General features: G+C 50.1%; 1 protein-coding gene across 3 annotated transcripts; it reads right to left on the bottom strand.

The window, feature by feature from the left end:
* Positions 1 to 624: 624 nt before the first annotated feature.
* CD40 (CD40 molecule) lies at positions 625 to 11553 on the bottom strand. Of its 3 annotated transcripts, none has more exons than XM_023197091.1 (9): positions 11419 to 11553; positions 7918 to 7996; positions 7457 to 7582; positions 7047 to 7193; positions 6586 to 6679; positions 3415 to 3476; positions 2025 to 2126; positions 1907 to 1935; positions 625 to 1385 (listed from the first exon to the last, which is right to left on the bottom strand). In XM_023197091.1, exons 1-9 carry the CDS (start codon positions 11467 to 11469, stop codon positions 1227 to 1229), a joined length of 849 nt encoding a protein of 282 aa, XP_023052859.1. In that variant the 5' UTR covers positions 11470 to 11553; the 3' UTR covers positions 625 to 1226. The 3 variants fall into 3 exon arrangements, with proteins under 3 accessions (XP_023052859.1, XP_023052860.1, XP_023052861.1); XM_023197092.1 differs by having other exon boundaries at positions 716 to 1385; positions 2037 to 2126; XM_023197093.1 differs by lacking the exon at positions 625 to 1385 and having other exon boundaries at positions 1908 to 1935; positions 2037 to 2126; positions 3375 to 3476.
* Positions 11554 to 12463: the final 910 nt, after the last annotated feature.

Genomic DNA, 12463 nt, shown 5'->3' with positions numbered 1-12463 from the left:
TGAGAGACCCAGGATCTCCCCGGGAACGAGCTACAGATGTCGGTTCCAGACAGCAGGCAGACCTGGGAGGAGCTCAGGACCCACAGTGAGGAGCTCTGAGCGTGGCACCACCAGACACTGCTGTGTGACTATAGGCAAGTCACTTTGCCTCTCTGGACCTCATTTCCACCTCTGTAAAAGAGGGAGGGATGCAGGCCCGCCCTGCTTGGGAAGGCTATTTTTGTGAACATGAACCAAATGGGAAGAGCACTTTGCAATCTCAATACCACATGTGAGCACCCATGGAAACCACCCTGGAGGGGCAGTGGCCTGGCGACATTCTTATTTATCTATAGAAAATGCCCTCATTCCGTGAGCCTCACAGCAGGTTAAACAGCTCATATCACCCAGCATGTTCGCCCCCGTTTTTCTTTTTACATGTTTGATGATTTTTTAATTACATAAGCATTATGTGAATTCACTCTCCTTTTGGGAAAAAGATGAAGCATTATGGGAAAGCCAAATCTCCCTTTAACCAACCCTCCCCCAGACCCTTCTTCCCCACCCCAGACGTCACCACTCTTCGAGCTGTGGGTTTTCTGTGTGTCCTTCCGGAACCCTTGTTATATCAATATATGATGCATATTGTATTTATACATATATCCATAGGCAATATACATACATAAAAGCATGTACTTTTTAAAAAACGTTCCATACCCATCATCCAGCAGCATGCTTTTTTTTTTCCTTACTCGACAGTGTTTTTGAGATTCTGTTGTATAAATATATTCTGATTTTATTTAGCCAGTCTCCTGCTGATGGACAGTTAAGCAGCTTCCAGTTGTTCACTATCACAAACAATGCTGCAATGGGCATCTGTGTATATGGCTTCCTGGGTGCAGGGAAGCCACCAGGGTGCCTCTCTGGGCACCAAACTGCTGGATCGGAAGGTCTGGTGGATATTACTAAACCACACCCCCCACAACCACCACCAAACTTCTGCCTCTGTCTTTAATACAAGTTGGGAGACTGGATGGGCTCCAGGGTGAAGTAAGAGGTTCAAGGTGAACTGTTTCTGCATCCGGTGCCAGGTCTCCTGTCTCAAACTGCAGGGGTGCAGGCAGGAGGGGGTAGCTGTGCCCAGTTAGTGCCAGCCCCTCACCCTCACGCCACAGCAGCAGCAGCACCAGGCTCCCTGGTCAAGTGCCTGTTTGCCCAAGTGGCCACACTCCTGGGTGTGTGCAGCCTCACTGTCTCTCCTGCACTGAGATGCGACTCTCTTTGCCATCCTCCTGGGTGACCGGTTGGCATCCATGTAAAGTCTCCTGCACTGGAGCCACAGGGTTGGAGCCAGGAAGATCGTCCAGAAAATTGATCTCCTGGGGTTCCTGCTTGGGGTGGCGGGCCTGGGGAGGCAAGGTGTGAGGTCACCCCCAGCAACAGAGGCAGCTGTGCCTCTGAGGAGCCCCTCCCTGGGAAGCGGATCCCTTTCCCAGCCCTCTCGCCTTTCCCAGACGGCGGGTCAGTGCTGATTCCTTGGGTGCCTCCTGCCCCCTGCTGGCCACACCAAGGGTGACGAAGAGCTTCCCAAGTGGGAGCCACTGGGCTTAAGGGGCTGCCACATTTGCTCCCACCCATTTGACCCAGCCCCAAGGCCCAAAGATGCAGCTCCCTAAGCATTGAATGCCAGGAAAGGAGTGAAGAACAGCCAGTGTTAGGCTCTGCCAGTGGTTCCAGGGGCAGTTCTGTGGGGGATTGAGCTCTGGATGGAAGGAGCATGGTGGGTGGGGGTCACAGTCCCCAATTCTGCTGCCACCCCACTGGCTGCAGGGACAGACTCTGAATCAGTTTTACTGCCCCATAGGCAATCGTGAGGCCATCTTTCCAGTTTGTCAAAACTCTGTCCCAGTTCTCAGGGGCGACCTACCTTATCGTTTGGCTTCTTGGCCACCTTTTCTAGAGGAAAAAAAAACAAAGGATGGGGAGTTGGAGAGGCCAGATTAGGAAACAGGTGGTCCCCCCTCACTCCCCCATCACCTCCCCACCTGAGGACTCACTGATAAAGACCAGCACCAAAAGGAGGATGACAAACAGGATCCCCAAGCAGATGGGGATCACCACCAGGGCTCTCTGCCGATCCTGGGGACCTGGAGAAATCGGGACTTCAGCATGTACCCCTCACCTGCAGGGTCTCCCTACCCTAAACCTGCTGTGACTTGTCAGACTCCAGAATCCTCCAGTGTCAGAGCTCATCTACATCACAGGGTTCAAACCGCAGCCTTTGGGAAAATGTGGCTGGCAGATGTCTTTAAAGGAACCAGAACATTTTTTAATGTTTGGAAATACTTGCCGACATTTTTAAACTGGGAGATAACATATTAAAACCTAGACATCTAATTTCTCTTACAAACTGGGAAGATCGGGTTCCACTGGGCAGCCTCCCCACCTGGGAACCATCAGCTTGAAGCGAGTGGCGGTGGCTGTCACCACCGGCTCACCATGCTCCCCGCCACTCCCCGCTCTCTGCCCAATGCTGAGGTCTAGCATGATTCGTGTCTGCATGGTGCTTTTGGCATAGAAGAGTGGAGGGGAAAGGTAAAGTATTTCTCATGCCAATTTTTTTTTTCTAAGTGGGAAAATAAAAGAAAGACCAAAAGGTGGGGCAGAGACTACGGTGAGGCAAGGGATGAAATTGTTTTAGGATAAAATTGAAAGGGGTGTCCAAAACACTCAGTCATCAAGATAAACACACTCTTTTAATGCCATATTTTGAAAATCATCAGGCAGACACCAAGTCAGCAAACTGTGGCCTGCAGGCTGGCTGCGTATTCGTTTTATTGGAACCAGGGCCAGGATTAGGGTGAGGTGAGTAAGGCGGGGTCGTGCAAACACTGAGTCGGATCCTGTTCTTTATTTAAAATGTTGCTCTCTTGCTCATCATAGATTTATTTGCATTAATTTTTATTTTAAAAAATATTGCATCTAAATGAATTTACCTTGATTACTACACTTTTATGGCACCTTCTTAAATATTGTGCCCAAGGGCAAGTGCCTTGCTCACCTCAGTCTAGTCCCAGCCCCACAGACAGGAAAGTACAGTTTGAGAAAAAGCAAAGAGAATGTATTTTTCTTACTCCTGACCTTTTTCACTGATTTACATTATCTGATCTTTGCTGTAGGCCAACCTTCTCACTCTAAAATCAAAACCTACTAAGGAAGTACTGTTATCATCCCATTTTACAGATGAAGAAACTGAGGCTAAGAGAGGGGAAGTGATTTGCCCAGGCTCCCAAGATAAGTGGCAGAGCTGTGATACCACACCCCCAAACTGCCTTCCCTCCCCCTTTTTCCCATCCAGTGTTCCTGTGTGCCTCATCTCCCCCTTCAGTTCCCACTTTCCTAGGCTTTTTCCAGGGCCCATTGTCCAGGACTCACCACAGACAACATCAGTCTTGTTTGTGCCTGCCTGTTGCACAACCAGGTCTTTGGTCTCACAGCTATATGCAGACACGTGCACAAAGGCACACACACAGAGAAAGAAAGAGATATTAAGTTTCCCCAAGCATAAGATTTCTAACTCTAGAGTGAGTCAGTCAACAATCAACAAATCCAGGTTCACTGAGCACACAATATGTGCAACATCCTATGCTGGTTATTATAGGAATGACAGACTCTGTTCTTACAGAACTTAAAAGTGCAGAGAAAAGATTATTGCACATCTTGAAGGAGTAATAAATAGGGGAGTCTATAATGAGTGCCATGCTTTGTGATCTAGGCAGGCTAAAGTGAGATGGCAATGGTTCCGAGGAAACAGAATCCACCAAGGCTGGAATGGAGAGATGATGAGTTCAGCTTAAGACAGAGTTACTCAACCTCAGCACCAGTGACGTTTGGGCTAGATCATTCTTTACTGGGTCGGGGGGGCGGGGGCTGTCCTGTGCCTTGCAGATGTTCAGCAGCATCCCTGGCCTCTATTTGCCAGATCCCTGTAGCATCCCCCTCTCCATTTGTGACAAATGAATGAAATGTGTCCAGACATTGGCAAACATTCCACAGGGAGCAAAACTGCCCCCTGTTGAGAACCTCTGGTTTAAGGGTCTTCCAGAAAGACTTCCCCACAGACATAAGACCTGAGTGGGCCCTAAAGGGTGTAAAATTTGGATCAGCAGTGCAGTCCCGCTAAGTGGGACCATGTGATGTGGGGAAATCAGGCAGGTGGCATGCAGGATGGTGTTAGGAAACTATGGAAAATTATGTCTTTAGAACCAGATCACTGGCAGGTGTGAAGTTTTCAACTGGATTCAGCTGGTCAGTCTCATCAGCATCCAACCAGGCGACTTCACTAGTGAGAGGATTCAGCTGCCCGGAGAGCTCAGAGGAGGAGAAATTACAGAAGAGTGGCCAGTCAGGAGGCACAGCAAGCGTCTAGATATGAGATGATGAAGACCTGGTCCAGGTGGCCCCAGGAAGAGTAGAGCAGAATGGACACAGGACGTTGCAAAGGAAAAATCATCTAAGGTGGGAGAAAGAGAGGGAAGCTTTGAAGAAAACATGTACTTTAGCCTTTTTTAAAATTTTTATTTATTTACTTTTTGAGACGGAGTCTCGCTCTTTCGCCCGACTGGCTGGAATGCAGTGGCGCGATCTCGGCCTAACTGCAGCCTCTGCCTCCCAGGTTCAAGCGATTCTCCTGCCTCCGCCTCCCGAGTAGCTGGGACTACAGACGCATGCCACCATGCCCAGCTAATTTTTGTACTTTTAGTAGAGACAGGGTTTCATCATATTAGCCAGGATGGTCTCCATCTCTTGACCTAATGATCCGCCCACCTGGCCTCCCAAAGTGCTGGGATTACAGGTATGACACCACGCCCAGCCTACTTTAGTCTTACATGAGTAGAGCATGTAAAGTTTACAATACACTTTACATGTTTTTAGCTCAAGCCTTGTGAAATGAAGGCCATTCCTATTTTCCAGATGAGGAGACTGAGGCTCAGTGAGGGTCACACACTTACTGAACTGTAATCAGATTTGTAAGCCAGTGCACTGGTTCCATCAACACTATACCACTGGGGCCTCCAGTTATCAGTCAACATTTATCAGTAAAAATTTAAGCACCTACTATGCATCAGGTACTGTTCTAGGAATAGGGGATGTATCAATGGAAGAAAAAAAAAGGCCAAGTCTCTACATTTAAGGAATTTTCAATCTATTTGGGAAAGGCAGACAGTTAACAAATAAAATGTATATGGTATACTCCTATTTGTGCAAAAGTAAAAGGAGGGAGATTGTGTGTGTGTGTGTGTGTGTGTGTGTGTGTGTGTGTGTGTTGGTTTGTTTATATGTAGAATCTCTGGAAGGATATGCAAGGAACAATGGCTCCCTCCAGACAGAACTGGGAGGCTAAGGGGCAGGGATGGGAGAAAGATATTGCTTTGGCTCTTTTGTGCCTTCTGTCCCATGTGCCTATCTTGCCCATTTTTAAAAATCAAATAAAAAAGTTAATGGGGCAGGTGTTTGTTTTTTGAGACAGAATGTCACTCTGTTGCCTAGGCTGCAGTGCAGTGGCACTATCTTGGCTCACTGCAACCTCCACCTCCTGGGTTCAAGCAATTCTCCTGCCTCAGCCTGCTGAGTAGCTGAGATTACAGGCGCCCACCACCACACCCAGCTAATTTTTTCGTATTTTTAGTAGAGATGGGGTTTCACCATGTTGGGTTGGCTGATCTTGAACTCCTGACCTCAAGTGATCCACCCGCCTTGGCCTCCCAAAGTGCTGGGATTATAGGCATGAGCCACCGCGCCTGGCTTGCGGCCCATGTTTAAGGTATTCCAGGCAGATGAGTTTGACAGAAGAGAATGAACAGTGTGTTCAGAGGATTGCAAGTAGCATGAAGCTGTGCAATGCAGGAAAGAGATCAGGAATGCAGCAGGAAGGTCGGATGCCATGCTAAGGAGTCTTGGTTCCAACAGAGAGATAGGAAGCGTCTCAAATAGGAGAGTGTCATGACCTGAAAGAAACTGTCAAACGTTCATGTTGGCAAGAGGGTGAAGAGAGAACCAGCTGGAGGGAAGAGACCAGAAGCAGGGAGGCCCAGAGGCAGAAAAGGCATCACCCAGACTACGGTGATGAAGCCCAAATTAAGTGACAACAGTGGAGACAATGAGTATGTTCCCAAAACATGTAGACAGTCAGAAGGCAGGACCAGGTGTGGGTTTGGAGCTGGAGGTAAGAGACAGAGGCCTTCAGGGTGAGCAGCCAGAGCCCAGAAAGCCCTAGAAAGTCAGGTAAGGTGAAAGCAAGAGGAGGAAAACTGAGGAGAAGCAGGAGGGGCAGAAGGAAAGCTAAGATAAGTGTCCCAATACCCCCAGAATAGGAGGCTCTCATGAAGCGAGAGATCAACAGTGTCTATTACCTCAAAGAGAGAGCAGGCAAGAAAAATGTGGAAATGTGCCCATCTGGTTGGCCATGAGGCCACTCTACAGATGCTTCACAAGTGCATGAGTACGTGTGGACCTCTGGGAGCGGGGACAGGACAGGTGGCTGGAGAATGCAGGCAGCTCCATGCCACTCTTAGAGCAGGAAACACAAGTGATGAGTGCTTATACCTTGTCCAAGGGCGACACTTTTCAAAAGCAGATGACACATTGGAGAAGAAGCCGACCGGGCAGGGCTCACAGATGGTATCAGAAACCCCTGTAGCTGGGAGTGGGTGGGGAGGGGGACATTAACCATCACAGTGGGCCACCTGTCAGGCTCGCAAGGGAGCCAGTGGCCAGGCAGGACGGGAAGAGCTCCTGCCTCGAACACTCTTCTGATGTGGTGCTGCCCCCAACAGCTGCAGTCCCCAGGAGGATTTCTCCCATTGCCCTTCAAAGGCAGATGCCCATGGCAGGAGGCAGAATGAACAAGGTCCCATCTGCAGCTCACTCCAGTGGGGATGCCGACATAGGTTGGAGCCTCCGCTTCCTCTGCCTCTGGAGCTAAGTGCCCACTGCCCAGCCCCTCACCCTGGGCCCTAAGCTCCTCTGTCCCACCTCCAAAACTGATTCCCAGATGAGCCACTTACCGATCTGCTTGACCCCAAAGCCAGGCGAGCATGAGCGGTGGGGGACACAGCTCTCACAGGCCTCACTCGTACAGTGCTGGCCTTCTTCACAGGTGCAGGTGGTGTCTATTTTTGAGGTGCCCTTCTGCTGGACCCGAAGCCCTAGGTCTGAGAAGAGAAGGGCAGGAAGGATGGGAACGCCCCACTGGACCATGGTCTGAGCCTCACTCCCCACATTGCCTGCTCTTTCTTCCTCAGACCCTCTTCCAAGTAGAGATGGCAATCAAATCATTTAATGACCGGTACAAGCCGGACTCCAACCAATCAGAACAAACCCTGGCTACATAAAATTAGAATGGCTGCATTGTCAGGAATATTAGCTGCAATATCAACCCGGCTCCCAAGCGTCCCTTTCCCGACAGCCCACGCACTGGGGTCGCAGTATTTGTGCTGGTGGCAGTGTGTCTCTCTGTTCCAGGTGTCTAGGAATTCGCTTTCACCGCAAGGAAGGCATTCCGTTTCAGTGAACTCTGTGCACTCACTCACCAGTTTCTGTCCTGGAAAACATCAGGAAATGAGGGAGGGCTCTGGCCAACTCCATGAGTCAGACACTAACCACACAATGATCAGGCCAGGCTTTAGGGTAGGGGATTCAAAGATGAAAGTCTTGGAGCCTTCATAGTCAGGCAAGGAAGATGGAGGAGCTGGGATCCCTAGTTCAGGGTAGACAGAGGTTTACCTGGTAGAGAGGGAACCCAGAACATTCTGACAGTGAAGCAGGACTGGGAAGTGGGTCGTTTCAGATTTGAGTTTACAGTTAACACATGGGGTCTGCGTCTGCCACCAAAGCAAAGGGGGGCCCCATGATGAGGCTAGAGGGTTGGCATCTCACCTGGCTGGCACAAAGAACAGCACTGACTGTTTATTAGGTACTGTGTTTCTCTGCATGCAGTGGGTGGTTCTGGATAGACCTAAAAACAGAATGGTGCAATTTGAAGGGATCTTGAAATCTCCGCTGTAGCCTCTTCAGCAGAAAGGTAAAACTCATCCAGGACAGAGGCTGCAAACTGAAGTGCAAGTCAAAACAGAAAGTGGAATCTGCATGATATTTGGCATGTTTGTTTTCAAGTAAATTGCCAACTGAGCTGATTATAATCGCACCCAGAGAATCATTCTGATATTTTACAAAGCAATGGTACTGGAAACTCACACATTCTCTGAACTGAACAGAAATCCTTTGGGCTTGATGCCTGAGTCATTCCTCTTCTCAAAGATCCCATTGGATATGGAGACTCCAGCAGCTCCCCTGGAGTCCTGAAGCTAGCTGACTTCAGCTGGCCCCAGTGCTGTTTGGGGCTATGTTTAGCACTTGGCCTCTTCCTCCTATTCTTCTGCTTCCCTTCCTGCTCCTTTCCAAGACCCATCATGTTTTCTTCCTTCAACTCCTCATCATCTGTTCATCCAGCCCTTCCCTCATAAAATGCTAGAATGTAAAGCTGGAAGGGTAAACTCACACTCTTTCATTTTACAGATAGTTGAGACAAATAGTTGAGAGGAGGGTCACTTGCCCAGAGTTTCACAGTGACAGAGTCCAAATGAGAACTCAAGTCTCAATGCTCCCTCTCTCCATCAATTTGTGTTTCATCTTCACCATGTTGCTACATCCAGGTACCACCCATGCTATTAATTACTTCTTGTTAATTTCAATACTTTTATTTTGTTTATTTTTTCAGACAGGGTCTCGCTCCATCACCCAGGCTGGAGAGCAGTGGCATCATCTCAGCCCACTGCAACCTCCCGGAATCAAGCAATTCTCCAGTCTAAGCCTACTGAGTAGCTGAGATTACAGGTGTGCACCACTATGCCTGGCTAATTTGTGTACTTTTAGTAGCGATGGGGTTTCACCAGGTTGACCAGGCTGATCTCAAACTCCTGACCTCAAGTGATCTGACTGCCTTGGCCTCCCAAAATGCTGGGATTACAGGCATAAGCCACCATGCCTGGCCAGTACATTTACCTTAAATGTAAACCTTACATCTTCGCCAAGAGACAAGAACCAGTATCACTTCTCATAAATAAAAGGTAATCCTAAAAATAAATTATGAGGAAGCAAAACAAGGTTATCAAACCCCAGCTGGTTGCTTTCCTTGCTGAAGGCCCTCCACCCTAGGCCTGCTCTTGATTTTTGTTTTAAAAGGAGGATTAGCAAGGCTTTGAGAGGCATTAACTCTATTCTAGCTCCAGAGACTTCCTCTTTGAAAAAAATGAGAAGGATTTTTAAAAGAACTGTAAAGTGAGTGTATGTTTAATTATATGTCCATGTGCTCCTTAAAATCGTCCCACACTTTGGGAACAGCCAGGGAAAAGAACACAAGTTTGAGAGTCAGACAGCTTTAGACTCCAGTCCTGACTTTGACTTTGTAACACTTTGTTATTTTGCTTCTCTTAGCCTCAGTTTCCCTATCTCTAAAATTGGAGTAATAATGCCTGCCCTGCAGGTTGGACTGTGAAGATAAGAAAGAATACATGTATACGGCCTGGCACAGTGTGTCAGGAACATAGTAGGTGCTCATTAAACAGCAATTTTAATCACCATTCTTTTGTATCTGCTTGCATGATATATGGCCAGCACCCCGGCTACCTGGCTGGCTGTACAGAATCCTACCTAATTGGTGGCTCTCATTCAACCTGGGTATCTCAGCAAATTGCTTACAGAAATGTGTCTTACCCAAAATGGGAAAGGAAATAGAAAAAGCCACTGCCCCCCACCAGCTCATCACAAGACACCATCCTGTGAACGTGGAGCTCCCACACTCCCAAAGATAGGAAAGTCCTTGATACCATCTTCAAACACATGAGAAATAAAGCCCTCCTCTAAAAGCCTGTCAATCCCCAGTTCTCACTCCCCATAGTTCTGGTCCTTCTGCCACAAAAGAGCTCAGGACCAGAGCTTGAAAACTCTCACTATCTGAGAGGCAGGCTCAGGAATCATACAGATGTAGATTCACACCCAGGTTCTTCCATTAGCTAACTATGAGATCTTTGGCAAGACAATCCCCCTTTCTGAGCCTCAGTTTGCCCATCTGTATAATGAGGGAGTTGTGGGAAATCAGACAAAGAAAACAGGCAGTGTTTGGCTCAGAGCCTGACACACAAGAAGCCCTCAATAGATAGCTTCTGACATTGTCACAGCCCAACCTCTATCTGGAGCCAAAGTTGGGAGTTATGAGGGCAGACTCCGCTCCTGAGAAGCCTGGATCACACCCTTCACCCCACCTCCTCTGGCTTTTCCTCCACTCCTACCACAAGAGCTCCCCTTTACCTCTTTTCCAGCTCTGCCCTTCCCCTGCCTCCTTGCTCCCTAAGAGCCATTGCTTCAGGTGAAAGTGAAAGCTGTGGGACCAAAGCAGCCTCCCCACTTTCTCTCTTCCCTTGCTGCCAACCCCCCACACCATGGGTCATTCCTGCCCAGGCTTCATGCCGAATCTACAGCCCTTGAAAGTAGGGGGAGGCCAGAGGGGCTGGGATGAGGGAGTCAGGTACTTGGGGGATTCCCAGCCTCCAGAATGAGGAACTACAAAAATACATTTAAACAAAAAGTAAGTCAAGTGTAGGCTTCTGAAAATCCCGGAGATATGCTTGGTTGGCTCCGAGCCCTTCTGATGCCTGGAGAAACCCCTGGTTTCTCCAGCCCTCTGACCACCAGCCCTGGTCAAAGCCAACCAGAACCCTGGTCTCCAAACCCTTTACTGGGTCCCATAAACTGTTCATCTCCCTCAGAGGTCCCCTATGTCATCTTAAATTCAGGAGAAAAAGGCACAGCCCTGGGGATTCCTCCTAGGTTGGGACACCCAAGATAGGGTTCAGGGCGGGGGGCGATGTTAAAAGCTCCTTGTCGTCTCAAAAAAGTACCTGGGTCTCTGTACCCATCTTTTTTCCCACAAGATGCCCTGGAAGAAGGCAGCCCCAGCTGGCAAGGAGACGATAACCACTTACAGAGGCTGGCATCTGTCCACAATAAGAAGGGGACAGGAAACGGGCCAGACCCGCCCCTTCCCTTGGTCCGCCTCACTTCCCGCCCTCTGAACCCCCTACCAGCCTCTGTGTGGCCAGCCTCTGAGACTCCCTAAACCCATCCACGCCGTCTAGGCACGCTTGTGCAGCCGGTGCCTTCCCTGTGCGGCCCCTGTAGGCCACCCAGGACCCCAGCCCGGGAGAAGAGAGAGGCAGCCCACCCCATTCAGCCTGGAGCGGGGGCACCTTGTCCAGCTCCCACCCACCCTCCTGCCCCCACAAAAATCAGCCAGGAAGGTCTCTTCCCCGAAGTTTTGCTTCCCCTTCCTCCTCATTCCCCACTCCCAAATCCCGTCGGGTGGGGGCAAAAACAACTCACAGCGGTCAGCAAGCAGCCCCAGAGGACGCACTGCAGAAGCAGACGAACCATGGCGAGGTGAGACCAGCCAGCAGGACCACTGGGCGCCCGAGCGAGGCCTCTGCGGACTCCCCTGCCCCAGGCTTGGCCCCGCCCAGGAAAGAGGCGGGGTCTTCAAAGACCAATCGCGGTCCACCTATCGGGGGGCGGAGCCCCCAGCAATTCACCGCCCAGGGATTTCCCCAGAACATTCCCAAAAGTCTAATTCCCCCGGGAGTTTAGGGACGCGTCTTGCGTCCTCCTCCTTAGGGGAGGAGGCATGGTCCCAGAGACAGCCCTTCTTCTTTGCCCCCAGGTCCCTCCCACAAAGGCCAAGCCGAGGCAGGCCAGGAGCTAGCCTGCTTCCAGGGAGCGGAGAGAGATCCCATGGGTGCTGGGGCCCGCCACAGGGACCCTCACGGTTTTCCCCTCCCTGGCCCCCTCTCCGCTGCCTCTAGGTATCCTCGCAAAACCGAAAGGGTCTCCACTGCGGAGAGGCCTGAGGAAGTTCCCCCGACACTACCACGCAGAAAACGGGAAGGCCACAGTTGGGGTATGGGGAGGCGTTTCAAGGAAAAGTTTCCCAACTCATAATTTCACTCCTTCAAAGGAAATTCCCTCGTGTGGGCGCGTCGTCACAACTTCCCATCCATCCGTCCATGCATCCGTGCGTCCTCACCTCATTCCATTCCATCCCACCTCCCACCCAGCACATGGAGACAGGCATTTATTAAGAGTGGGGACCGGGCGCGGTGGCTCACGCCCGTAATCCAGCATTTTAGGAGGCCGAGGCGGGCAGATCACTTGAGGTCAGGAATTCGAGACCAACCTGGCCAAAATAGTGAAACCCCATCTCTACTAAAAATACAAAAAGTAACAGGATGTAGTGGTGTTCGCCTGTAATCCCAGCTACTCGGGAGGCTGAGGCAGGAGAATCGCTTGAACCGGGGAGGCAGAGATTGCAATGAGCCGAGATTGTGCCGCTGCACTACAGTCTGGAAGGCAGAGCAAGACTCCATCTCGGGGG

Source organism: Piliocolobus tephrosceles, chromosome 20, assembly GCF_002776525.5.
Source record: "Piliocolobus tephrosceles isolate RC106 chromosome 20, ASM277652v3, whole genome shotgun sequence".
Lineage (NCBI taxonomy): Eukaryota > Metazoa > Chordata > Mammalia > Primates > Cercopithecidae > Piliocolobus > Piliocolobus tephrosceles.
This window is presented reverse-complemented; position numbering and strand designations above follow the sequence as displayed.